Source organism: Clarias gariepinus, chromosome 8 (assembly GCF_024256425.1).
Source record: "Clarias gariepinus isolate MV-2021 ecotype Netherlands chromosome 8, CGAR_prim_01v2, whole genome shotgun sequence".
NCBI lineage: Eukaryota > Metazoa > Chordata > Actinopteri > Siluriformes > Clariidae > Clarias > Clarias gariepinus.
In genome coordinates this window covers 13,068,295-13,094,105 of record NC_071107.1, presented here as the reverse complement: position 1 = coordinate 13,094,105, position 25,811 = coordinate 13,068,295, and the positions used below count along the sequence as shown (strand labels likewise).

Genomic DNA, 25,811 nt, shown 5'->3' with positions numbered 1-25,811 from the left:
TGGGGTTTGAACCTGGGATCTTCCGAACCGTAGTCCAATGCTGTAGTTAAATGCACTTAAGCAATACGTGTGGAAAGTAATAAAGTACAAATGCATAATTAACTTGGCAGCACGGTGAGTTGGTGGTTAGGTTTGTTGCCTTGCACCGCCGGGGTCTGGGTTTGATTCTCTCGAAGTGTTATGCATGGAGTGTGCATGGAGTTCATGCTTGGTGGGCTTCCTCTGGGTACTCCAGTTTCCTCCCACAGTCTAAAGACACACATTGTCAAATTACCCATAGTTTGTGAATGTTGTCTTACCACAGTCATAAAATGGGCATAAATGCAATAGTATCATCATTGGTCTTCATGGCCCTTAGTTGAACTACAGAGGTCCCTGGGTGAATGAATGGATGGATGGATTTAATTAAGTTACCCCTGGTTACAGACTTGTGTGCGGTTTCTGGTTCTCCTCTCAGTCTTGGGGATCCCTTGGCCCCTCAACGCCTTTGTGTGTAAAGTAAAAAAGCCTAAAGGCTTTTCATTCCTAGCATTTTATAACACAGAGACATAATGTTCTTTTTCTATTTGAGAAGGATGTATAGTAAAGTCTTGCTTGTGTAATTCCACCTGAGGTTTTTTTTTTTTTTTGTGATGGTTGTTGTTTTATTTGTGTTGTGACAAAATTCCATTACTCGTGTTATTCAAAGTGTGGGACTGATTAGAGACACACAGTTAACCTTATCTACCCACTTTTTTAAATATATATTTAATACTTACTATTATTTCTAATGATTTAATAAGCATGTGTATTTATTTATTTTATTTAATAGGGAAAAAACATTATAAAACAACCAAAAACATACATACAAACAAACAAATAAAAATAACTGAATTTCATAACTTTAATTCAGTCAGAAGTGTGATTAAAATTCATTCATAATCCTTTATTAAATTATTCTTCATGACTGTGTAGATGCTTTTTAAAAAATAATGTTCCTATTTGTTCATATTTGCGTATAATTGTGCAACAACGGTTTCCCGTTACTTCCAGTGCGTGGATTCTTCTCATTTGCCCAAATCCAGGTTATTGAGAAATGGCTGAGCCGAGAGTTATAGGTAATGTAGTTTTTCCCTCTCATTTGCGATGTATGAAAGAAAACCGCGCCAAGAGACTTTCAACTACACTTCCCAGAATGCAGTGTTGCGTTAGCGTTGTGGCATGTGACTGTTGCTCTTCCTGGATGCAACGGCGGATGAATGTATTAAACCCTTCAGCTTAGTTTATCCGTGTTGGTTTTGTTTTAGCTGTTTGCTTGAACTGTAATGGTTTTAAACATGAGAGTGTGTGGGTTGTTTTTGAGCGTTTGTCTTAGTGTGGGGGTAATGGCGACGGGGAAATACTCACGAGAAGTAAATGAGCAAAAGGACTCGAATGACGGGAAAAACGCCATGGAATTCCGTATCGCTAAACTGAACCAGGTTTGGGAGAAAGCGAACAGGGTGAGCAGTGTGTGGGGCAGAAAATATTGTTTCACCAGAGTTTATTATCAGTATGCACAGTAGTGTTCAAATGTACTGAATAAACAAATATGCATTTTGTTCCTGAATACATGTAGTGTGCCATTACAGTAAAGATCTATCTATCTATCTATGTACAGTATCTAGGGCTCATAGAGTGGGGACTGGGAACCACCTGGGCTCTGTGGAGCATCTGTGTCTGAAGTCTGTGTGTTAATATTTGTTGTTTTAAATATTTATATTAAAATAATAAAACTTTATAGGTTTAACGTATGAATAAAATAAATAATAATTATTATTATGATTATCGTTGATGTTGTTATAACTTTTCATTGTGTGTGTGTGTGTGCAAAGAGAGAGAGAGAGAGTGAGAGCGCATCCTAGTTGTTCATCCTATAGGGATGTGGCAAAAGTTTCGGGGCTGCACCATTAGATTTGTAAAATTCTTTAAAAGTAAAATTGTGATTATTTTGACTGTTAAACTGAAATGTGTAACTAATAAATGTACCATTTTGTTTACAGATTATCTAGGATAACACCAAATGATAGAAGGACGTTTGCCAATATTTATTTATCTCCTCAAACTGTTGACATCCTCGTCGTAAATTTCAAGCTATGCATATATTGCCTAAAATAAATTGTAGTCTTTTGCAATTAAATAATTGCACAGGTTTACATTGTGGTTTAGAATCTTGGAATTAATTGTGCAGCTCTAGTTTAAATGCTCAAAAGCTTTACATTGATATATATGTATTTTTTTTACATCATTAAATATATTTAAAAAAGGGGGGTTGATGATCTGAAAATAAATGTTTTTTTTTTCTTTTCAATCATGATTAGCAAAAACAAAATAAACTGTTTGAGCTAAAATGAAGGTTTATTTAAAAGTAACACAATTTTCTAATTTCTTGTGTACGACAGGAAAAAATAGTTTTAACGATGAGGCAGAGTTTTCTATTTGTAGAGCAGAATTTCTTAAAAACAGAAAATGTGATGAAGATTAGAACCATAACATGATAGTCCTTCTTTGTTGTTGTTGTGAAACATCACATAAAGGAAGTACATAAACACCAAGAATTACAGTGTTCAGCAGCAGTTAGGCTACTCTGATAACAAGCCATGGCATAAATGGGGAGGAATAGGTCATGGTTACATCCCCGCATGCTGTAGTTGTATTATAATTTTGTATTTTACAGTTAAGTGTTCCTGACTATCTTTTTTTTCCGCCCACAGATGCAGCTTGCCCCAAGGCGGCTGTCTGAGCTCCACAGTGACTTGAAGATTCAAGAAAAAGATGAGCTTCAGTGGAAGAAGTTGAAGGCAGAGGGAATGGATGAGGATGGCGAGAGAGAGGCCAAGCTCAGACGCAACTTTAACAGTGAGACCACACAGATTTAATGTTTCAGGCGTTTTTATTTATTTATTTATTTATTTATTTTTGTAATTTCTTTTCTTAGGAAGTGGAGCAGTGAAACTAATCTGTAAATTGGCAAGCCTTTGTCTTGTAAACTAGTATAAAACAAGTGTGTGGGACTGCAGGCGGAGCTGCTTATTATAAAATATTCGTCCCATAGGACTTTAACCTAACTGGTTTCTTACTGCTGCATATCTGGAAAAAAGCCTTTGATTTGCATAAAATTTTGTCAATTCTAATTCTGATCATGTCTTCACTAAATAAAACTACTTCATTAATTTAAGAATATTTGCATTCATAGTTATTCTGGCCAAGTATGGATTGGATGGGAAGAAGGACAATCGTGCCTTGGACAGTAACAACCTGAAAGACCATGACGCGAAACTGGGAGAAATTTTTGAAGACCCCAGACTTGATAAACTGTGGAACAAAGTGAGTTTTCTTCTAAAGCATGCTACCTTGAGTTTTTGTTTACAGTAGATCAGGTTTTTCTTATCAATAAATGTACTGTAGGTAAATGTAATGTATATTAATCTATTAATATTTAGGCCAAGACTTCAGGAAAGTTCTCTGAGGAGGAGCTGCAGAGCCTCCGCAAAGAGTTTGAGCATCACAAGGACAAGATTCATGAGTACAACATTGTGATGGATACAGTGAGCCGCACTGAGGGTGAGCTGCACACTTATAAAAATAAACAAAAAGCTTCAAAAGCAAGTACACTAATTTTCATAAATAATACAATAAAAATGGAATATCCCATATTTAGATTTTTTATGACCTGAAATGTAATAATTTGGCCTATGTTTATAACCCTTTATTGAGCTTTTAACTTTTTACTTCTAATCGCTCCATCACATGTATTTGAACTAGTAATGGGAGCTAGTGACCTTTCAATAATTGGTCATCAATTTGAGTAAAACAACTGATGACGGACTAATAATAGATTTACTATAACTACATCCAGAGTACATTACACATGCATACATCACCAAGGATTACTTGCATAAGCATCTATTATAGATATTTATCGTAATTATCTATTATTAGTATTATATTAACATTAAAAACACTAAAAACCTGTCAAGCAGATACAGTTAGACCTTGGATTGTGAGCATAACTCATTCCGGAAGCTTGCATGTATATTGAAGCACTCGTATATAAAATAAAATTTCCGACGATTACCCATAATCCTGCAGTTCCCGAGATGGAAGAACCATTGGCTTAGTTGTGATCATGTGCCCCTCAGCAGACAAAGCGCATGCGTACTACTCGTATGTCAAGACCTCTCTCATTTATGAAGGTAAAATTTATTTTAACATGAAAAATTTTCTTGTCTTGCAAAACGCTCGCAGACCAAATTACTCACAATCCAAAGTTCCACTGTATAAGGTACTGTATACGCCAAAATATACAGTAATGAAACTCGCACATCTCGAACATGCATGTGCGTTTGTCAACGTACAAAGCTCCAGACACAGGTGTTGCCAGTAATGAAAAGGATTTTGTGCAGTTGTTTTTGGAAATGGGTCTCTTGACAGGGTGAAAAAGTATTTATAGTTGAGTATTATTTCCGCTCATACAGAAGTGGTTGTGAACGGGGACCAAGTTTAAAAAAGGTGGCAGAACAATTCCCTCCCATCCCCATTCTTTTTAAAGGAAAAAGTGCCGGTTAATTTGTTTTATTTTTCACTTTACAGCAGTGATTCCATCAGTGTTTTTAAAAATAAAATTGGTTTTGGAATACGAACCTGCTTCCGGAACAAATTATGCTCGTAATCCAAGGTTCCAATGTATATATTTGGCAGATGTAAAGCGTACATGTCTGTTTTTTGTGTTAGTCCATTTTTATTTTATTTTATTATTATTATGACAGCTCAAGGAGCAACATGTTTGTGCACTTTCTAAAGATTTATCGATTATTAAATCTGATATATAGACAGATTTATCGATTATTAAAACAATCCTTCGCTGCAGCCAGTGTGTGCACTGTCTACAGCGAGGCACTGCACACACATTTTAAACACTTACATGATGCACACTGTGGTAAATCAACATGCTTATAGTGTGTATGTTAGTTTCCTTTAGGAGAAATAAACTCACAGATGACAACAAGTTAATATTGTTCATCTGGTCATTTCAGTACTATATATTTTGGTACATACTGTACATTGTCATTGTAGACCAAATAGTATTTAACATTTTACACATGCTCCTCGTGAAAGATCTTGCATATCACACTTCATTTTAAGATTTCCTTTGTTGGTGGTTTTAAGCACACCCACACCTAGGAACACCAGGAAAATTGTAAAACAGGCACAGACGTGCTGTGAACATTTGCATTATATGCCTTGGGCTTATGCGTATTTCTGCTACACAGCAGTTGTCCAGGTACACAGAAAAAACATAAGGAATAAGGAATTTCGAATGATTAGAATCTAATGATTAGAATGCCATGCAAAGGAAATTAACTGAACATTGACTAAAAGCAATGATCACCCCATTATTCATCCAAGCCCATTCAAAACATAAAGGTGACAACATTGCCTTTGTTATACACTAGCCAAAGATTTTTTTTTTCTGTAAAGTTTTTTCTTTAAAACACAAAGAGCTTTATAAACTCATGATCATTTCCTAGGAATCAACTCACTGATTTTATATGTTGTCTATATGGACTGTGAAAATAAGCACCTCTGTACACAAAGGATAGCTCATAGGGCAAATTAATAACAGTGAACAATGTCAGTTCAGCTAGTGTAAAGTGACACAGTTGCTGTTTAAACATGGAGATGTGACAAGACTACTCTTGTCTTTGTGTTCTGTGTAAAATTTTTTACATCAGGGTACTCTGCTATGAGCTATTGCTAAAAACTGCACAGCTTTTTTTCCCCTTTCACTAAAAATGGCAGATAAGTCAAATGACGTGCATTTAGAATGATTTATAATTGTGGAGGTGTTTTAATTAAGTAAACCTTTAAGCCCACCCCCACTTTCCCATCTTGCATCTCTAATCTCTTGTCTCCAACGGAATATTTAATTTTGTTGTCAAAGAAAAAACTGTAGAAACCGTTTATAATATTCTCTATACTGAGGCTCCTTTAAGTAGCTAATGAGTGAGTTACACGTAAGCGTAATGGGAAGTAAATTTTTGTTAATTAATATTACTATTATTATATATTTTTTTACAAATAGTTACATACATTTATCAATACTGAGTAAAATCTTTTTGAAAGCTCTTTACACAACACAACAGCGGACTACGTGGGCTGAACTGTGGATCATGTTTCATTGCTTTCACACAAAATGCACTGGGGAAAAACAACAGTTCACGAAATTCATAAATTAATTTCTCACTTAAACACTGCAAAGTATTTTACATATACAGAGCCAGCCAAAAAAGAGTATACACACTTTAATAAAACAAAAATGGATAATCATTTTATCATAAAATTAAATGCTATGTTATATATTGAGATATGCTAATATCAGGATATCTCAATATGTATGTATAGCATTAAAATTTTGTGCGTATATAAAATGACCTAAAATCACACTACCACACCGATTGATTTTTTTTTTGTAACGGCATGTTCCTAAAGGTTCTGTTCCATATACAGTAAGGATGTAGCTTTACATAGTTGTAATTTTGCCTCTTTCTTGGTCTGTCAGAAATCCATAAGAATGTGATCTCTACAATGGAGGGTGAAGAAAAAAAGTCTAGTCTCCATGAGAAACATACAGACCTAAAACAGAGGATGAGGGACCTAAACCAAGGCTTTGAGCGGCTACGTAAAATCACACATGAAGGCTTTGACAGTGACAATGGTACTTTTCTTCTACTATTATATAATTCTTTGTACAATTCAACCACTCTCTCTTTTTCCTTTTAATGAACCAACATTAGCGTACATGTCGTTTTACAATTTCGGCATTTATGTTTTTTTATTCTCTTTTTGTGATCCTGTAGAGTTTAAGGAGCCTAGGGTCATAGAGCTGTGGGAAATGGCCAGAAGATCAAATCTTACTGAGGATGAACTCGACTCTCTTAAGGTAACATGTTTCTCAGGACACTTACACTTACACCCTATAAGGTTCATCAGTGTCAAGACTTCTAGGAAGATCTCTGGAGAAAAATTTTCATGCGTTTAAACAGTATGAACTCTTAGTATATACATTTTTTGTAAAAAAAAAAAAAATAAATAAATTATGAGAATATCCAGCACTGGAGGTTGGGCTGTTCCAGACATCTATTTCAGTAAGAATGCGTATGGTAAAGTAAAATTTAAAGTTTACACCACAATCAGTCAACTATGTAATTTACTTAAATGTGAATCAATCAAGTTCCTCATCAATTATTAGGGGATTAAACACTGCAGTTCCATGAACTCTATTGTTTTTAATGAAGGTAATAAGCATAGAGCCGTGAAACTTTTCCAGTAGGTAATCCTGTCCCGCCACTCAGGCACTCAGTGGTTATGCTGTAGCACAGGTCTTTACATTTTAGTCCATGTCTCATGAACTGTATATCACAAAAGCAAAAATCTCCCCAGCACAAACACATCAAAGAGCTCTTAACTGCTTACATAACCAATTTGAGTCATGGGGTAACTTTAGCACCTCTCTTTATTGCAGTCTATTATTTAATTGTCCTGTATATAATAGTTGTCCTGTAAACTCACAAAAGATTGGTCAGGTGTCATAGTCTTGATTGTTCATTATTTTGACATAGAGAAAAACATTGATATTTTGCTTGAGCTATACAAGTTTAAGTGATGACCAATTGAAAACTTGCTTGTGACATTCTTTTTCAGTTTAACAATTTATAAATGTTTATTAAAAATAACTTTATTAGAAAATGTCTTTAGAGAAAAGTAAAATCTTAAACATATAATATTAACAGCCTTAGCATACTTTGTTTTTAGCATATGGCGTATTCCCCCTTTTTCTTTTTCTTTTTTTGCTTAAATGTCTATGCACTCGAGTTGCTCTGATGAGATTAGGCATGAGGAAAATCTAAGCTTTTGTAAACACCAGTTAACATGATAATTATCACACGTTTGCTGTGTTGATTGACAGCATGCATTTAAATATTGAATTGCACATTTGTTTTTAATGTTTGGAATTTGTAAACATTTAATAATTTTTGTTTATTTCCTGAAGACTTTCAGACTTTTTGAAAGTTTCCGAGATGCAGAGAGGGGAAAAAACGTTTCAAAGACGTTGAGTTAGGGGTGCTTGATGTTGAATAATATATTTTTTAATGACATAAAATTTTTCTTAAATATAAACCTAAAAATAAAAACAAATAAAAGGTTTGCATAGATTTAACATAAAAAAGATTGATCTCATATGTGCCAAAGGCTTTTATTGACAATTACATCAAGCTTATGTAAAGAGTTTATATTTTCAGTGTTGACTTTTCTTTTTCAAGACCTCTGCAATTTACCCCGCCCTGCTGTCCATTAACTTCTGGGCCACATCTTAACTGATGGCAGCTTATTTTTGCATGATCAGTGCTTGGAGTCTATTAGAATTTGTGGGGTTTTGTCTATCTACCCACAAATTCTGATAAACTCCAATCATTAATAATGGGCCACGTCCTGACTGATGGCAGCCAGATGTTTGTTTGTCTACCTGCCTTTTGAGAATTAACAAGTTTTTTAATAGAATTAAGGTCTGTGGAGTTTCCTGGCCATAGACCCGGAAAATGGACTTCATCGTTTTGTTCCCCGAGCAACTTAGTTATCATTTTTGCCTTATAGCAAGGTGATCCATTATGCTGTAAAAGACATTGTTCATCACTAAACTGTTCTTTGATGGTTAGAAGAAGTTGCTCTCTAAGGTTGTTTTTGTACAGTACCATTCTTTGGCTGTGTTCTTATGCAAATATTGTGAGTGAGCCCACTCCCTTGGCTGAGAAGCAACCCCACACATGAATCATTTCAGGATCCTTTACTGTTGGCATGACAAGTAACTTCTTTGATGCCCTTTTTAAAATATGTAAAGGTAAACGCTAACATACAAGAACAGCTTGGTAATGCACAATACCTTATCTTTTTTTTTTTTTTTTTGATGGAGCACCTTGCTCATAAGTAACTCAAGAACAAAAAATAAAAATTTTGCATCCATGGCTCGAAACTTCAGAGCTTCATCCCTTTTAGAACATGTGGTCAATCCTCGGTGGGCAAAATCCTGACCTACTCCAAGCATTGATCATTCAAAAATGGGTTGCTATCAGGATGTTGCTCAAACGTTGATTAACAGCATGCCAGGGCGAATTGTAGAGGTCTTAGAAAAAGAAGAGTCATTCTCAAAACTTTTCAATTCATAGCAATTAAAGAATGATCATATTTGAATACATGTAATAGTATTTCTCTGCCAATTTAATTGTGAATGTCTTATTACTTAAAGCCTTGTCAAACCTTTTTAAGAATGTGTTTTATATCTGCTTCAGGAGGAGCTGAAGCATTTTGAGACAAAGGTAGAGAAGCACCATCACTACCAGGAACAGCTAGAGTATTCACACCAGAAGCTGCAGCACATAGAGGCCATGGGAGATGAGGACCACATCACGAGACATAAAGAGAAATACAACACACTTGCTGAAAAAGCAAGAGAAATTGGATACAAGGTAGGAATTGTAGGGATAACCAGTTTATGATGGTTATGATTCTTAACATCTGTACTGGTTCAGTACATTTTTACTACTTTACTTCTTTAACATTGAACGCAATGTGAAGACAGTAGCACACCACTATTGTATAATTTTTTTTTTCCAGATGAAGAAGCATTTGCAAGATATAACCAACAAAATCTCCCGAAATGGACTGCAGCACAATGAACTCTGAGCATGACCTCCACTTGTCACCATGACAACACTAAAAATCCTTTATTTCCATATTCATCGATTATAGTGTGGGTGCAATCATTGATTTTCTAAAGGTTTGTCAAAATCATGTATTATTTACAGAACATTTCTAAGTTGACAGCACTGATTTATTTTAATAGCATTGCATGGTTTGCATCTGGTCCACTGTTAGCGATAGCAAACCCATTTTGATAGTTTAGGTACGAAAGCATACGTCACAGTATATGTCCAGTTATTGTTATGTATTTGAACTGCTAAAGTCATTCCCACAGAGGGGTACAGGTTAAACGTTAAATGCAATATTTTATGCATCGGTAGGCTTTGAAGTTTTAAAAAGTTTCTTGAAATGCTCACCTTTTTTTTTTTTTTTATAAAATTTCACTCATTTGCTGAATTAATCTCTGTAAATAAAAGATGATTTTTCATTGAGTCTATTAACTTTAAACTATGTATATAATCAGTTCACAGATTTATCTGTCCAAAATGGCTTACACATAATGAAACTTTGGGGTAATTTTGCGCAGTTGAGCAAATGACTGTTAGGGGTTTAAGATATTTTAGTTGATTTTAACTTGCAAAATTTGGGTGCCACTAGCCAGCTGTACTAATGTTTACATTTACATTACGGCAGATGCCCTCATTCAGAGCGACTTATATTTTTATCTCATTATACACCTGAGCAGTTAAAGGATACAGCCCAACATTGGCATCTTGGTGGTGCAAAGCATCGGGGGTCTGGTGGCTTAACCATTGACCTACCCCTGTCTTCATGTCAATAATGTCATCATTGTATTGACATTATGCTGTTCACTCAACAGATAAAAAGCAGTTTTTGTATACTGTAAAGCAAATGCTTGTATCAGAGTATGATATATGCATAATAATGCATATGCTATGTGTCCTTTTAAGGTTAAGTACAGGGGTCCCAACAACTAATGGTCTATACTGTTATCTTTTGTTTTATTTTATTTGTTTTTTTTTATTCAAATAGAAAGGTTGAACTACTGTAGTCTTATTAGGAATATGTTTATAAATTAGGATGTTCTTCCCGGCTATACATGGTTCACCAAATAAATCTCCACTTAACTCTGCCAGTTTTGGCAGTATTTGGGGAAGGGTCTGGTTCAGTCCCTGCCCCTTTGCTTGTCCTTATGGCAGACTCAGTGGGAGCTGTGACAAGCACCCTGAGGATGGCTGAATAGAGTTGGATGCAGTTGATACCACAACATGAAATACATATTCCTGCACCGCTTCTGTGACTTGGCTTTCAGATTGGCAGATTTCATTCCTGCCCAGCCAATTGTGGTGCATGCTTCAATTAATATAATAATTCATGAACAAGTCCTTTTTAATGTATACCAGTTGATGCACCTGTTCAAGAGATCACTCTCTAGAGAAACCATATACACTGCCTGGACAAAAAAAATACCATGACATCATGACATACCTGTCAATGGGAGAAGTACTGTTAACCAGTATTAGGCTACTATGTATTTTATTTATAATTTTGTCAAAAGTATACTGTATTTTAGTACCAGAAAAATTACCTGATGATTACTTGATTACCTATCGGATTACCTGATGCTTTCTTAGACAAATAAACGAGTAACAACAATTGAGAGCTTGTGTTCCAATTCATTTTAGAGTCCCTCATCTACATAGGGAACAGGGCCCTACATGACTCTAACTTTCAGATTAAACAATAGCACAGAGCACACATCTAAAGGTATACTGACAATGGGGCATATTACATTGTTTCTTGAATGGCCATTAATTTAGATAATTTGGTCTGGATGATCATATCTCAGGAAAACTAATTACACTCTTGACCCCAGCTTTTTTTAGCTTCAAAGCAGGGTTTTCAATTCAATTTAATTTTATTTATATAGCCCTTTTAACAATGGTCATTGTCTCAAAGCAGCTTCACAAAGATAAAAGAAATTCATAAAAAAAATGTGTATATATATATATATATATATAAAATAAATTGTGTATGTGTGAGAAAAATGCTTCTAGATAATAACGAGATGAATGAATGAAATTTTTCTGATGAGCAAGCCAAGGGTGACGGCGACAGTGGCAACTCCCTGAGATGGTAATAGGAAGAAACCTTGAGAGGAACCAGACTCAACAGGGAACCCATCCTCATCTGGGTGATAACAGATAGAGATGATATACAGTAACACCATGTGTGTTATGCAGCTGAAAGTACAGTACAATATAACAGAAATTCTTTAAATTAACATGAAGTCCAGTTCAACATAGGGATGAGTCAGTAGGTGCAGAGGGCAGATGGGGTCTGGATCACTGGGAGCACAGGAGCAGGATGTGTAGCTCCAATCATAATAAGGCAGAATCCAGCTGGAGCTGGTCCTTCTCTGGATGCCTCAGGATCCTCGCAAGGTTGGCCTTTGTCTACTGAAGCTGGTACAATCTCCAGATGCCTCGGGATGGGTAGAAAAGTACAGAACAGATGGAGAGAATTAGCGTAGTTGCCATTCAGGATAGGTGTACTGGAGTATGAGGTAATGGGATGAGTTACGCGTATGCCAGATTAAAGAGATCCGTCTTGAGTCTACTTTTAAACTGGGAAACCGTGTCTGCTCCCCGAACACTGTCTGGAAGGCTATTCCAAAGTTTTGGAGCTAAATATAAAAATGCCCTGCCCCCTTTTGTAGATTTTGAAATTCTGGGAATTACAAGAAGTTTAGAGTTTTGTGATCTTAAGGAGCGTGGTGGATTATAGCGTATCAGAAGACTGGTTAGGTATGTGGGAGCTAAACCATTTTAAGCCTTGTAGGTAAGTAATACTATTTTGAAATTAATTCTAAACTGAACAGGTAGCCAGTGCAGGGATGATAATATTGGGGTTATATGATCATATTTTCTGGATCTAGTGAGAACCCTGGTGGCTGCATTTTGGACTAACTGAAGCTTGTTTATTGAGGATGCAGGACAACCACCTACAGTAGTAATGCATTACAATAGTCCAGTCTGGAGGTCATGAATGCATGAACTAGCTTTTTCTGCATCAAATGGATAAGATGCTCCTAAGTTTGGCGATATTTCTAAGATGGAAAAAGGCTGTTTTTGTGATATTGGAAATATGATTTTCAAAGGACAAGTTACTGTCTAATATTACGCCCAGGTCTTTCACTGTCGAACTGGTAGTAACAGTACATCCTTCTAAACGCAGGCTGAATTGTGAAAGCTGTTGTGTACTGGTTTTTGGACCGATAAGTAATATTTCTGTCTTATCTGAATTTAGCAAAAAAAAGTTATTGGTCATCCAATCTTTTATGTCCTGGACACACTCAGTTAGTCTAGACAACTTGGGTATTTCATCTGGTTTTGTTGAGATATATAATTGGGTATCATCAGCATAACAATGGAAACTAATCCCATGTCTTCTAATGATGTTACCCAAGAGAAGCATGTATTTATTTGATAATAAACAGTTTTCTCTCAAGTTTTCTCTCTCCCAAACACCACAGGTGTTTTCAAGGTGCTTACAAGTCTCTTCTGACTCTCATTTTTCTCATCTGATGGACACTGGCATCAAGATATTGAGATATTTATCTCCTGTATACTGTATGTCCATTCCCATTACAATGCTCAGGCTTACAATGAAACTGCTCACTATTCCAAAGCAGATCACATGGTTCATAGGCTAAACATTCCACAACCCCAAAATGTGGCAGATATAAGTACCCATGTGCATCCAATATGGCTCTTAAGTTGATTGCCAGTTCCAAGACATTGTCACATGCTTGTTGACTCAGACAACATTGTGATGTCATAACAGATGTACTGGAAAGACTGTGAATATTACTAGAGGAGTGATATATGTACCTGAATATGGTACCCCAGATCTGGGAGAGATTACACAGATGGCCTCTTTGCCTGTACCAAATAAACACAGTTCTAGTTATGACACTCCTTTCTACATCCCTCAGGGATATATGGTCTGGTGTACTTCTGACCTTAATATATTCTAAGCCGTGTGCTGCCAATTATTCTCATTTTGTGCAACACCTAGGCCACAGAAACCTACCTGTGCACACAAGATGGTCTCTGCTGCTGTGTGTATTGGTTGTCTCAACACTCTGGCAGCTTCTTCTATAAGCAGATCTGCTATTTTAGATGAATAACAGGTTTTGCTTATTTCTGTGGCTCTAGTGGTTAGAATTTAATTCCCTGGGTACTGCCACTTGGAGCATCCACTAGAGGCTTCTCATTGCAAGAGAGCCTGTAGTGTGTAGTAGTAGTGTAAGTTGTTATCTGGATAGTATTCACTGTGACCTCATCCTTGCATTATTGAATTGCCCATAAATTTTCTATATACAAGTCCTTATCTTTCTGGAACAGCCACTGAAACTTGCAGTAGAGCATGTCTCCCTAGGGCCCTACATGCTTAATACTGCCTGTCTCATTGTTGTGAGGCACTTGGATTGACCATGGTCCCCCAGGGTCTGTAAGTGTGTAGGGTCTACCTTTTTGTGCTGCTTGTCTGCAAAGCATAGGCAACACATATGGATTAATAGTCATTGTCTTGTATCAGCATCATCATCATCTTCTGTCGCCATCAAACTGTTTTTCTATCCACAATTCCTCATGGAATTTGACCAAAGCTTTACAGAACCTTTCGTAAGAAGCATAAATGTGTAATAGCTATTCAATTTTCTAATAACGTCACTTTTTTCGATGTACAGTGTTTTAAAATATAGAATGTGAAGTAGACAGGAAATACTGTACATGCATCACATCTTTATTTTCTTTTTCTTTATTTCTTCCTTGTAGATCCTCCTTAAGAGCTTGTGTGAGAAATTGAGTGGTGTGTTAAGTAGGTGTCTTTTTTAACAGCATTCTTACTAGCAAGCTCTTTGATTAATAGTGGTGGAGTTGTAGGCTTTAGAGATAAGCTTGTCTTGGATGTATTGGTGGACAGATGACTCTGGAATAATCTTGTGGCTAAATCTAGGTATTCTGCAGGATCACATTGCCTAACTATGTGAATCAATCTATTGTCCCTCAATGTGTGTGTGTCTGCAGACTTACTTGCTTTGCCTGGGGGCCTTGTGGGGTAATTTGTCTACAGGCATCAAGTTCTCAAACCTGCTGGTCTGCTAGCTGAGGTCTGTGTGCGGTCTGGCAATAGAAATGCACTCCGCACACAGGCCTGGCACTGTAAATGAGAATTTAACATTGCTGATCTAACCGAATGGCAAAACACTGCTCCAGCCAATTACTGTAGCACTGGAGAATAGAGTTTGTGCTCGTGCACAGAAGGAAGGACATTTTATGTTAAGCTTCAATCCAAGAAACAGCCAAAAATTTGGAAGAAGCTATTAGAAAAGACAAAGGCAAAGAGCCATGTCAATATAGGGTGATCTAAGGTCTTTTAAAGTTGCCCAGTTGAGGGGTTTGGTTGTTGATTTCAAATATTAAATTTTCTCTCTATAATTGATGAGTGTACCTGTACATTTTCACTTTCTGAGTAATGAATATCAATCATTTAATAGATTGTTTATTGCACTAAAGATAGAAATGCCAAATGAATAAATATAAAAATATACAGAATCTATTTCTCATGTATTGTACATTTAAGATTTAAATCTATAAATGTACAAAGTTGGTCATTTGGGGAAAAAAAGGCAGACTATTTACAAATTATCAAGTACTTACATTAAAAGTACATAACCATAACAGTAAGATATATATATATACTTATTTTATAATCTTAGCATACTTCAATAGTAAGTAGTAATGCTATAAAATATATAAAACCACAAAATCAATGACTTTTAAAATGTCCACTTAATTTGTTGACAGAATATCCAACTGTATTACTGTAGTCATATCAGATTCCATAATACAAATCAGAGAGTTCAGAATCAACTGGTGATATCTTGTATGGTGATGAAAGTCATGAGAGATGCTGGTACTTTATTTACAAATCACATCAGTTGGTTCACTGAATGTTTAGTTCAGCGTTCCGCGTTTCCTTTGCTCTAGTTCGTGTAGTCTCTCCTCTCTGCCCTGTGCATGCTGGGCTCCGACTCTCTGAGCCATCTCTGTCGCAGCATGGTCAATCTGTGCATATTTAGTGTTGGAGGCCCCTGTACACACACAAACAATGGTCTTAATGACTTATAGTCAACAGCACTATCAGCACATAAAAAGTGCAAATTACATTGAATATCTTCGCATCTTTGAGGAAGAGCTGACTGGGATTTTTATTTTTTTTTTTAAAGATAGTAGTGCTACTGTATAATGCAAGAGAGCGGTGGACCACAGCCAGTTAAATAAGCCAGAAAGGATACCATAAAAAATTGAAATACATAAGCCGTTAAACCTCTGCTGTAAAATATAAAGATATTACTGGGTCACGACAGTTCTAGAAGAGTCAACAAGCAGGCGAGTTCATGCATTAAGTGCACATTGGTGTGTTTCTTTGTTTTCAGCAAGTTTTTTCGAGGCCCAAAATTATGACTGTAGAAAGAAGCAAAAGAATTTAAGTCAGTCAAAAAGAATTATGAGAAAGATTACTTAGAAAATCTAGCAATATAAAAAAAATCATACATTTTAAATTGGTTTAAAATGGAATCACTATCATCTGGAGCTTCTTCATTTTATTTAAGACTTAACATATTAAGCAAATGTAATTAAAACAACACATGTAACAATGTTTTAATAAATAATTGCAAAATAAAACAGGTCCATTTTACTTTAGTAGGGGCACCCTCTGGGATATTGTGAGAATGGTGTGTTATTACTTTTCAAAGGAATCTCGAATTTTTTAATCGGGTCTAATTGCCCCATCACCCTGAAATCCGCACACGGCCCCATGAAATTTACATGTAGCAAATTGTTCAGCTGGGTCTCCCGAGTGCAATTTTCAGTCAAGGAATAATCTTGACCATTTTCCCTAACTCTCATTCGTTTTTGGTCGACCACTTTGTAAAAATTGTTATCCTGCAACTAATTTTTAAAATACACACAAAGAACCAAGAACCAAAGCTCTAGCACCTAAGCTGTATGCATTAGTAAAAGTATCCCAAGAGTGCCATTGGCTTTCAAGTTTATGCTGGACGCATTGTCTGTGTCTTTCTGTGCATTGACTTTCATGTGCAGGAGGAAGTGTCTGCTGCAACAAGTGGCCCGAGCCACACATCCTCGACTCTCTCACACACACACTGATATCACAGGCAGTATAAAGACCAATCTCTTTTTAAACATGTAGGCTAGAAATAAGTCGTTTTTCTATCTAGTTCTCTATGTAAATTATTATAGCTGGCTTTTAATTTTTCCATCGTTTAAAATGTGAGACATAATATTATATTTTTGAGCTGGATGATTAAGACACTTTAAATGTTTCATACTTTTCCCAGCTTAATTGGAAGGTGTATTGTATCTTGCATATTTATTCCCCCTCTTGGGTTTTTTCACTTTCTTGTATTACAACTTGGAACTAAGATTTAACTGGGATTTTTACCATTCGATTTTCACAATGGTCAATATGAAAAAGTGTAATAAAAAAAGAAAAAAAAAGTTGAGTACCAGAATATAATGAAACAAAGTAAACATGTGTTTGACCTCTGGATCAATACTTAATAGAACCAAGGCTACAAATAAACCTCCTGTGATATTTCTCAATAAGCTGGATCTTAATATTTTTGCAAAACACATCAAGAAAAGTCATCCTGTAGTACCTGTGATATAAAACCATTCAGGATATTGGAGTGATGGACACAATAATGGATAAATGCTAATAATAGGAGGTGCGTGTTCATATGAAGAACCTTGGCAGATTTCAATCAGGTTTACATAAAAAAGGAAGGAAAATTTGGTTTAGATGCTTCCAAACACAACTTGAATATTGACAATGATTGTGCCATAATCTATCACAATATTGATGCTGTATCATCATATCCAGCTACAGTAGTGAAAGAATTCAATAGTAAAGCTCACCTCTGACAGTGTGACCAGTCTCCTGTACATCCTGCAGGTCCAGCTCCATGTAGTTTAGCTGTCTTTTAGAAATGGGACTAACAGGGATGTTGACGTAATTCCCAGATTCCCCCTGAAACCGATCTGCGACTGTAGGCCCTGATTCACCCGATAGAGCTAATGATTTCCCTGACACAAAAAAACACAGCTTTAGCACTTCAAGCAAGTGAACATGTGTTTAGCATAATTGGACTGGTCTGGCTATGGGAAAGCATTACAACATAAGGCAATACAATAGAAATACTAAAAATGTATTATCTAAAATGCATTGTAATATGATGAAATCTAAAAAAAAAAAAAAAAACCTGCACACTCCCATCCTCATAAGTTTATAGACACTAACTGTTACTGAGTTTATTAGGTGCTTGGGGTCACTTTTACATCATCCATCAAAAATATACTGTATGTGTGCGTGTGTGTTACCACTTAAAAGTTTGCCATCACTTGCAAATGTCCTTGTTTAGTGAATTATTTTCTTTATTTTACAACAATTATTGAGGATTTTAAAAAAATATGAAATAACACATATGGAATTAGTTAATTATGTAACAACAATAACAGTCATTTGTTATATTAACACACAGGGGTCAGCCTTTCTGGAATAGTATTGTCAAGCACCATGATAAAACTGGCTCTCATGAAGAGCATCCCGGGAAAGCAAGACCAAAAAGGAGATTATTGCATATTTTGGATGCTTTCAGCATAACTTTCCTATGTAAAAAGAAATAAAAAATGAGGAATGGCCTGTGGGGAGCCATTTCTCATTTAGGCCTGTGGGGAGCAAAGGCTAACCCATCCGGTCCAGTACCACAGAAAAGCAAACGTTGCACAAATTGCTGAAAAATAATTAACGTGGGCTATGATAGAAAGGTATCAGAACATTCACAGCTTGCTCTGTATGGAATTTAGCAGGCAAAGAGATTAAGGTTGTTAAAAATCCATCTTGAATGGCTATTAATATTTATAACTAAAGGTAGCTTTTTTTTTTTTCACAGACAGAAGTGATCTCTTTTTATTGAATGATTTATTTAATGCTGTTGAACTACCTGCAGACAGTGGTACCAGTAGGAGGATTAAGCTTTTTTTTTTTTACATGAAGAGAGCAATGCAGAAGTGCTTTAATCCTTTAATCTTATTCTCACCTCATCTGTACGCTCAACAGCTCAGCTTCCAAAGCTTCATTTACATGCTAATACCACTGTCGCCACTGTTATCTGCTCTATCTTAGTAGGAACGGCAGATCAATGTTTAAGATGCTGAACTACTGATCGGAAGGTCATGAGTTTTAATCCCAGCACTGCTAAGATGCCCCTGCTGAGCCACACACTCTCCTCGAGGCGGAATACAAAATGTTTGTACATTTACATCTTGCCTAAGTGCTTACGATAATCAACTCTCTCATAAGGAAGCTCACATTCCAGTTAATGATCTGTAAAAGCTGACCTTTTGTTCTGTTAATGAACAGAAGTTCTTAAACTACCAAGCAACTCTTGCAACTTACCAGACAAGGCTGAGTGCCTGAAAAGCCTCAGAGAGCTCATGGGAGATGTAGGCACTGCTGACGAACGTCCTGATGAGAAGAAATTACAGGGCAGTCATTTCAGTCATGCTTATCTACGAGCAAGAGACACTATAAGGTCTGAAATAATTACACACTCACCCTCAATCTCCCAAAAGCTCTTCTGCGCACCTTGGCTGCTTATCATGTCAAATCTGTTTAACTGCCCACCCTGTTAAGATAAGTCACATGCTCATGAAATGATAAAGACCTTAAATGACAGGTTAACTTAATTGTAATGCACCATGTTTTCCTCAAGCCTGTAGCCAGTCTTTATTCGACCCATAATCCTTAAAGTCATGGTACATTTTCATTTATGACCTCCAAAGAGCGAATAAGTTTGGATTTATGTGGTGTGGAGTTTGTAGAGTGCGCAACAGCTTGTACAAAAAGACTTAATGGTGTAAAGAAGCAATGTTAGAGCTCATTTCTATACTGTCCAGAGTCTAGAGTCATATAAATTTTGCATGATCTTGATGCAGTTTCCTATGTGTTTGGTGTGTCTACTGTATGTGTGTAAATAATAGTTTCCTAATTATACTTATTATGCCATCAGTAATCTTTCTTAGCTTCAACAGCTTGGCTAGCCCTTCAATCTAATATGGAACTTTTTGTTTATCCGAGCCATTACATCAATCCGAACATTTAGCTAATATCCTAGCCCCAATAATCTCAGGCTATAACCAAAAAAGGCGAATACTGCAATGACCAAAACATTTCGTTTACCTCTGTGGGGAGGCCCATACTCACACCCTCAGGACCTCCACATTCTGCAGCACCGCTCATTTCAGGCCTTGACTTTTCTAAAAATAATCATAATGTTTATATTTATACCCAACAACAGCCTAAAGCCATAAGAAGACATATTTCTGCATAAATAAGAAGAAAAAAAAACCTACCTAGTCCAGCAGTTACATGAGAGGAGCGTGTGTGTGTAGAAGTCAATAATATCTGCAAAGAGTAATATCACAGGATTTAATCTGTCTTTAATTATAGTAAATTTTTAACAAATTTTAGAACAGAAATTCAATTTGCATATTATATAGATTATTAGACGCTTGCACTGTTAATCATTCTGTATACAGGGTAATGGGGGACTAGAGCCTAGAGGCCAGGAGACTTAGGGTACGACATGGGGTACACCATGGACAGGGTCACAATCTATCACAGGACATACACCCATACATACACTCATATGCTTATTCACACACTACAGGCAATTTGGGAAACCTGAGTACCTGGAGAAAACCCACCAAGCATGGGGAGATCACGTAAACTCCAAGCACGCAATCCCAGACGTGGGAATCAAACCCATATTCTTGATGTGTGAGGCAGCTTTTTCTTTAAGCAGCTATTTCAGTAGTGCCACAGTACTAACAGTTACTGGAGGTGTGAATGAAATAATAATCATATCTGTTCATGGGCAGTGGCAATGGTATTTTTGTATCTGATGAGAATTACTGACACGTACTATTACTGCTCGCATGCACAATTATATAGCAGGTCAACCGGAACAAATAAAAACCTTGACAGGAATAAATTCCAGGCAAATAACGAGTAAGCAAATGTCAATAAGATCCGCATTCTTATCTCAATTAAGCATGACAAAGCTTGAAGGGTATTAAGAAGTGAAAAATCAATGCTACACTATCGTATCCACTACCGCTTATCCACAGTCGGCCAGCATGGCTGCATATTTTTATTCCAACCGAGCAGGAGAAAGTAAACATTTTCCTCAGCACAATGTAACACCTGTAGTCAATTCATGGGGAAAAAAGTTGAGCTGTTTGTGAGACAAGTTCGCTTCTGAAGCTAATTAATGTGTACACAGAGCATTTTAAAGCCGGCGAAGAAGAAAAACAGGACGGCAACAGATTTAAATTCACACAGCAGGTTTGTTTTGCTGCACCTCCTGATGGGCCGTCATGGGAGTAAAAGCAGGTGCTACCAAACTGAGTGTGAAGTTTTAAGATGCAAGCGAAGTCTAAAGTACATGAGTTAAAATAAATAAAGAAAGAAATACATAAAGGTCTGGGGAGAGAAACAGTTCTTACTCCCACTCACTCTGCAACGTGCAATTTGCAAAAGAGAAAAAGTTTAACTGAAAAACAAAATAACATCATACTTAAAAAGAATTCATCAAAACACTGTATAAATATTATATAGACAAATTGTGTAATTTGATAAACGCTGTTCGATGTCTGCAAGATATTTAAATTTTACAAGGTTACCTTAAATGTGTTGCTAGAACCATGTTTGTTTTGCTTCATAATAGCAATAGCAATTTTCCTTTTCTTTTTATCTGTTAGTTACGTGTCTGGGACTTTGCATTAGTTATTTAATGAAAAAAAAGTGTAATTTTTTTATTAAAATAGGCAGTGCTTAGTCTATTATAAATCAAACCTATTCTTTAATTACAAGGGTTTACTTTGGAGCTCGGTTTGTACTTGTAATGAAATTTCTTGTGACGCGTGATCATGGCTCCCACGAACTGAGGAAACTTGATAGTATCCAAGCACTAATAGAACACTGGGATAAGTGCATTAGTGTCCCAGTTTGATTTAACTTAATGCCCAAAGGCGATTTTCAGGACTTTGGTTGATAAGGCAGTTAAGGAAAACACATCATTTTACAAACATCGGTGGTGTAGTAGTTAGTACTGTCGCCTCACACCTCCAGGGTCTGGGTTCGATTCCCTGCCAGGTTCGATTCCCATCTCTGAGTTTGTATGTCCTCCCAGTGCTTGGTGGGTTTCCTCCGGCTACTCCGGTTTCCTCCCACAGTCCGAAGACATGTAGATTATACGAATTGGCATTCCCGAATTGCCCATAGTGTGTGTGTACAGTATGTGTGTGCCCTGCGATGAATTGGCACCCTGTCCAGGGTGTACCCCGCCTCATGGCCTAAGTCTCCTGGGATAGGCTCCAGTCCGCCTCGACCCTGAACACTGAATAAAGCAATATATAAGATGAGGAATGGGTGGATTTTTGTGGCTTTATTTTTAAGTTACAAAGTGCATCCAGACCTGGCAACCCACATTACCGGTTTCTTCATTTTCATGATATTATTATGACTTTTGTTGAAAGTTAGTACTTACGGTAAGCACATAAAGGACAGACTGGATGAGCGAAAAGAGAGAAAAAAAAAACACTACCTTTATTCCTCCACAGACAGGACAGAGAATGTGTCTGTGCATGCTCAAGCCTGCAGGAGGTAGCGCTCCATCACCACTCCCACTCTGCCTCACAGGTGTAATCAGTTTGTTAGAAGCAGGGCTTCCCAGTTGCTCTAACAGGCTAGACTCAAGCTTCTGGGTCGAGGAGGAGGTGAAGGGGTGGGGTTGGACGAGTCTGCGAGGTGTGTCATAGTGCGGCAAGAGTTGAACAGGTACCTGGTACTCCAACTCCTGTGCTTCAGATACCATGATGGTGGGGCAAACACATGGCCTGTGCCCAAGTGGCAAGTTAGCTGAGCTCGCAAATATGCTGGAGGTCTGGAACTGTGGAGGAACTCGTGAGTTTGTGTTAGAGGTAAAAGACGGAGTGTTGGGGTTTGCAGTCAGGTTAGTGCTGGAATTTGTGTTCAGTGTGAGGCTCATCACTGAGCCCAACTCCTCAATCTCTCCCAGAGCAGTGTCCAAGCTGCCTGTGTAAGATGAGAAGCTGCCGGAGTAAGACGAGTGGCTTCCCGTGGCGATGCCGCTGTCAGTCGAGCTCTGTCGCCCGGCCTCGTGAAGTCCTCTGGGGCAAGGTGGTTTGGTCGGGGGGTGGAGTAGTCCTTCATGCTGCTCCTCACTGGATAGCCTCGACCCTGTCACTCTTGACATGGATACTGATGGCTCTGTAGGCGTGGGGAATCGTACTGGGTCAGCCCATGTTGCTAGACGACTGCTCAAGCAGGCATCTGAGTGGCTGGTCTCAGAGGAAGAGCTTGAGATGCTACGGGCATCTCCTGTGGAGCTGGAGTGGGAGGCTGACCGAAAAGAAGAGAAAAGAAATAACAGATTATTAAAAAGCATGATTGACGGTTTCAGTTTTAAGCTGATCTGGACATGTTTCCACTCTACATCTACACTAAATCCGCACAATTTCAATGAGTGAAACATGAACTGGCAACCAGGTTAGAGATGAACACTTAATTAATACCATACTGTGGTGGAGTGCTTAATGGTGCTGTGTTACATGGATTAACCTTTAAAAGGAGCAGCGGTACAAAATATGTGGGAAACATTTTAAAACCTTCACACACACACACACACACACACACACATTTTCAAACATTGTCCGCTGGTTCCACCATGCTTACTGAATAATGTGCTTTGAGGTGTACATGCATTGTGTGTGTGTGTGTGTGTGTGTGTGTGTGTGTGTGTGTGTTACCTGTGCTGCTCTGGCGACTGCACACTGACAGCATGCTGAGGCGTTTCTCCAGATCGCTGGCTTCCTGCATAATCCTCTCCTCAACAGAGGATCCATGAGCACTCAGGTCTAAAAAATCAAAACAGTCCAATTACCATCAGCCCAACTAACCAAATCTAAAACTATTCCCTTTTTGATTTTTTCCTTTGAGGGGAAAGATTGGATACTAGATGGTAAAAAATGAGTTTGTTATTTTAGCATCTGTTTTGTTCAGAGAATCACTAGTACCAACACACACACACACACACACACAAACCTCTTAGTTAACTGCTTGAGTGTCTACAAGTGGCATGATGACTGTCCTGGTATAACCTAGTCATTATAGCATTATTAAAGCCTTAACTGTTCGTACACTGTACTCATCAGTGACAAATTTAGTCAATATTTAAATAAATGTTTTTTCAATTCTTCATTGTTGCCATGCCTTTAATCTCTTAGTCATACAAATTTGTATCTTTGGGTGCAGATGTGCATGAAGATTAAACCAGGAGATTAAGGAGTTAATTAAATCAGTTATATACAAATCATAGCTTACTTTTTGTTCTTTTTTTTACGCCTGTAAAAAGCATCTGTATGCATATAAATATATGCTTTCTTTTAAAGGAAAAGTGCTGTTAAAGTGCATGAGCAACAGTTTGAAAAGACGAACCTGACTAGCTTTATGTGTTTTAGAAGATGCATGTGTTAGCCTTCTGGTTTCTATGGCAAGATTATAATTTCTGGTCATTCCGAACACTCTGAATAGCTTGTCAATTTTAGGTCTTATCCCAAAAGTGTAATACGCATGTTTGGTCCATATTAATGTCTAAACAACACAGTTCAGGAATGAATAGAAAATGTATGCCTTTTAGTTATTTGTTATTATAAAAATGATCAGACATTTACAGATATTCCATTGCCTCTGAGAATAGGCGTCATAATGCCATCATCAAGCATGAATATTTCAATTAATTCATTTTAACACCTGCTTTTATCTTACTCAACTTACAGGTAAGGCAAGATTCAATCCAAGAGAGATTTAGACTTAGTGCTGGCTCTCAGGTCTTGTTACACACACTTGTCACAAAGCAGTTTGTCAAACTAAACATGATATCATCATGAAACAGGATAAGTAGTGCACATTAATACAAACAAGTAAGCAAGCATGCGGATCACTGGTAAAGTATTAACAAGTAATACCACAGGGGAACAAACACACACACCCAGAAACACATGTTTGCCACTGACATTCTGTAGTTAGTAATGCAGCTACTGTAAATAATCCAATTCTAAACCTACAGTAAATCAAACCATTATATTTTTAAAGAATTTTTAAGCTGCACTTTCCAACTTTCCTATAAGCATAAAAGTCTGCACGCACTGCACCACGTTCCCTCCGATCCTCCAGCACTGCTCGCCTCATCCCACCATCTCTCAGGGATCGAGGGCGGCATTCATCCAGGCTCTTTTCTGTTCTGGCACCTAGGTGGTGGAATGAACTTCCTCTAGATGTCCGTACATCAGAGACTTTGACTATCTTTAAACGACGACTCAAGACTCATCTGTTTCTCCAGTACTTGGACTAACCACCGCCCCCGAGAAAAAAAAAAAAAAAAAAAAACTCTTCTTAGTTGTGTTGGACTAATGGCACTTAGTTATTAACCTAGTTAACCCAGTGTAAGTATGTATCCAATTATGTAAACATTAAAGCACTTTTTGTAAGTCGCTCTGGATAAGAGCGTCTGCCAAATGCCTAAATGTAAATGTAAATGTAAGTCTAAATGTTTCTTGAACTTTTCTGCCTCATTAGAAATACTGTACATTTTCCTTCATATTTATGATTATATCATAGAACCTCACAAGAATGTAGATCGCAGATCCAAATCTAGATCACAGCTAAACGAATTTTATGGCAACTTCTTGCAAAATGTATATATACTGGTACATTACAGTACAGTAGAATATGCTTGGTGGGTTTTCTCCAGGTTTCCTCCCACAGTTCAAAAACATGCAGATCAGGCTAATTGCCGTTTCCAAACTGCCTGTTGTGTATGTGACTGTTGACTG

General features: G+C 37.1%; 2 protein-coding genes across 2 annotated transcripts in view; one reads left to right on the top strand and one right to left on the bottom strand.

Moving 5' to 3' along the window:
- Positions 1–1,208: 1,208 nt before the first annotated feature.
- On the top strand, positions 1,209–11,394 carry lrpap1 (low density lipoprotein receptor-related protein associated protein 1). Its single transcript, XM_053503017.1, has 8 exons — positions 1,209–1,481; positions 2,733–2,877; positions 3,215–3,345; positions 3,462–3,582; positions 6,581–6,736; positions 6,879–6,961; positions 9,366–9,542; positions 9,691–11,394. Exons 1-8 carry the CDS (start codon positions 1,305–1,307, stop codon positions 9,757–9,759), a joined length of 1,059 nt encoding a protein of 352 aa, XP_053358992.1. The 5' UTR covers positions 1,209–1,304; the 3' UTR covers positions 9,760–11,394.
- A 2,657-nt stretch (positions 11,395–14,051) lies between these two features.
- dok7b (docking protein 7b) overlaps positions 14,052–25,811 on the bottom strand; it is a 38,436-nt gene continuing 26,676 nt past the window's right edge. The window contains exons 6-13 of the mRNA XM_053501380.1: positions 23,727–23,834; positions 22,502–23,319; positions 20,247–20,298; positions 20,074–20,150; positions 19,450–19,519; positions 19,291–19,359; positions 17,751–17,918; positions 14,052–15,898 (exon numbers count right to left, since the gene is read on the bottom strand). Coding sequence (XP_053357355.1) covers positions 15,762–15,898; positions 17,751–17,918; positions 19,291–19,359; positions 19,450–19,519; positions 20,074–20,150; positions 20,247–20,298; positions 22,502–23,319; positions 23,727–23,834 — 1,499 coding nt within the window. The 3' untranslated portion in view covers positions 14,052–15,761. The remainder of the gene's footprint in view (positions 15,899–17,750; positions 17,919–19,290; positions 19,360–19,449; positions 19,520–20,073; positions 20,151–20,246; positions 20,299–22,501; positions 23,320–23,726; positions 23,835–25,811) is intronic.

What these genes read in the sequence shown, in the direction of transcription:
- lrpap1 (XM_053503017.1), top strand. Translation starts at nt 1,305, where the DNA reads ATGGTTTTAAACATGAGAGTGTGTGGGTTGTTTTTGAGCGTTTGTCTT. An exon ending in TTTGGGAGAAAGCGAACAGG is followed by an intron (nt 1,482 to 2,732) that starts GTGAGCAGTGTG and finishes TTCCGCCCACAG; the next exon opens with ATGCAGCTTGCCCCAAGGCG. An exon ending in TTGATAAACTGTGGAACAAA is followed by an intron (nt 3,346 to 3,461) that starts GTGAGTTTTCTT and finishes ATTAATATTTAG; the next exon opens with GCCAAGACTTCAGGAAAGTT.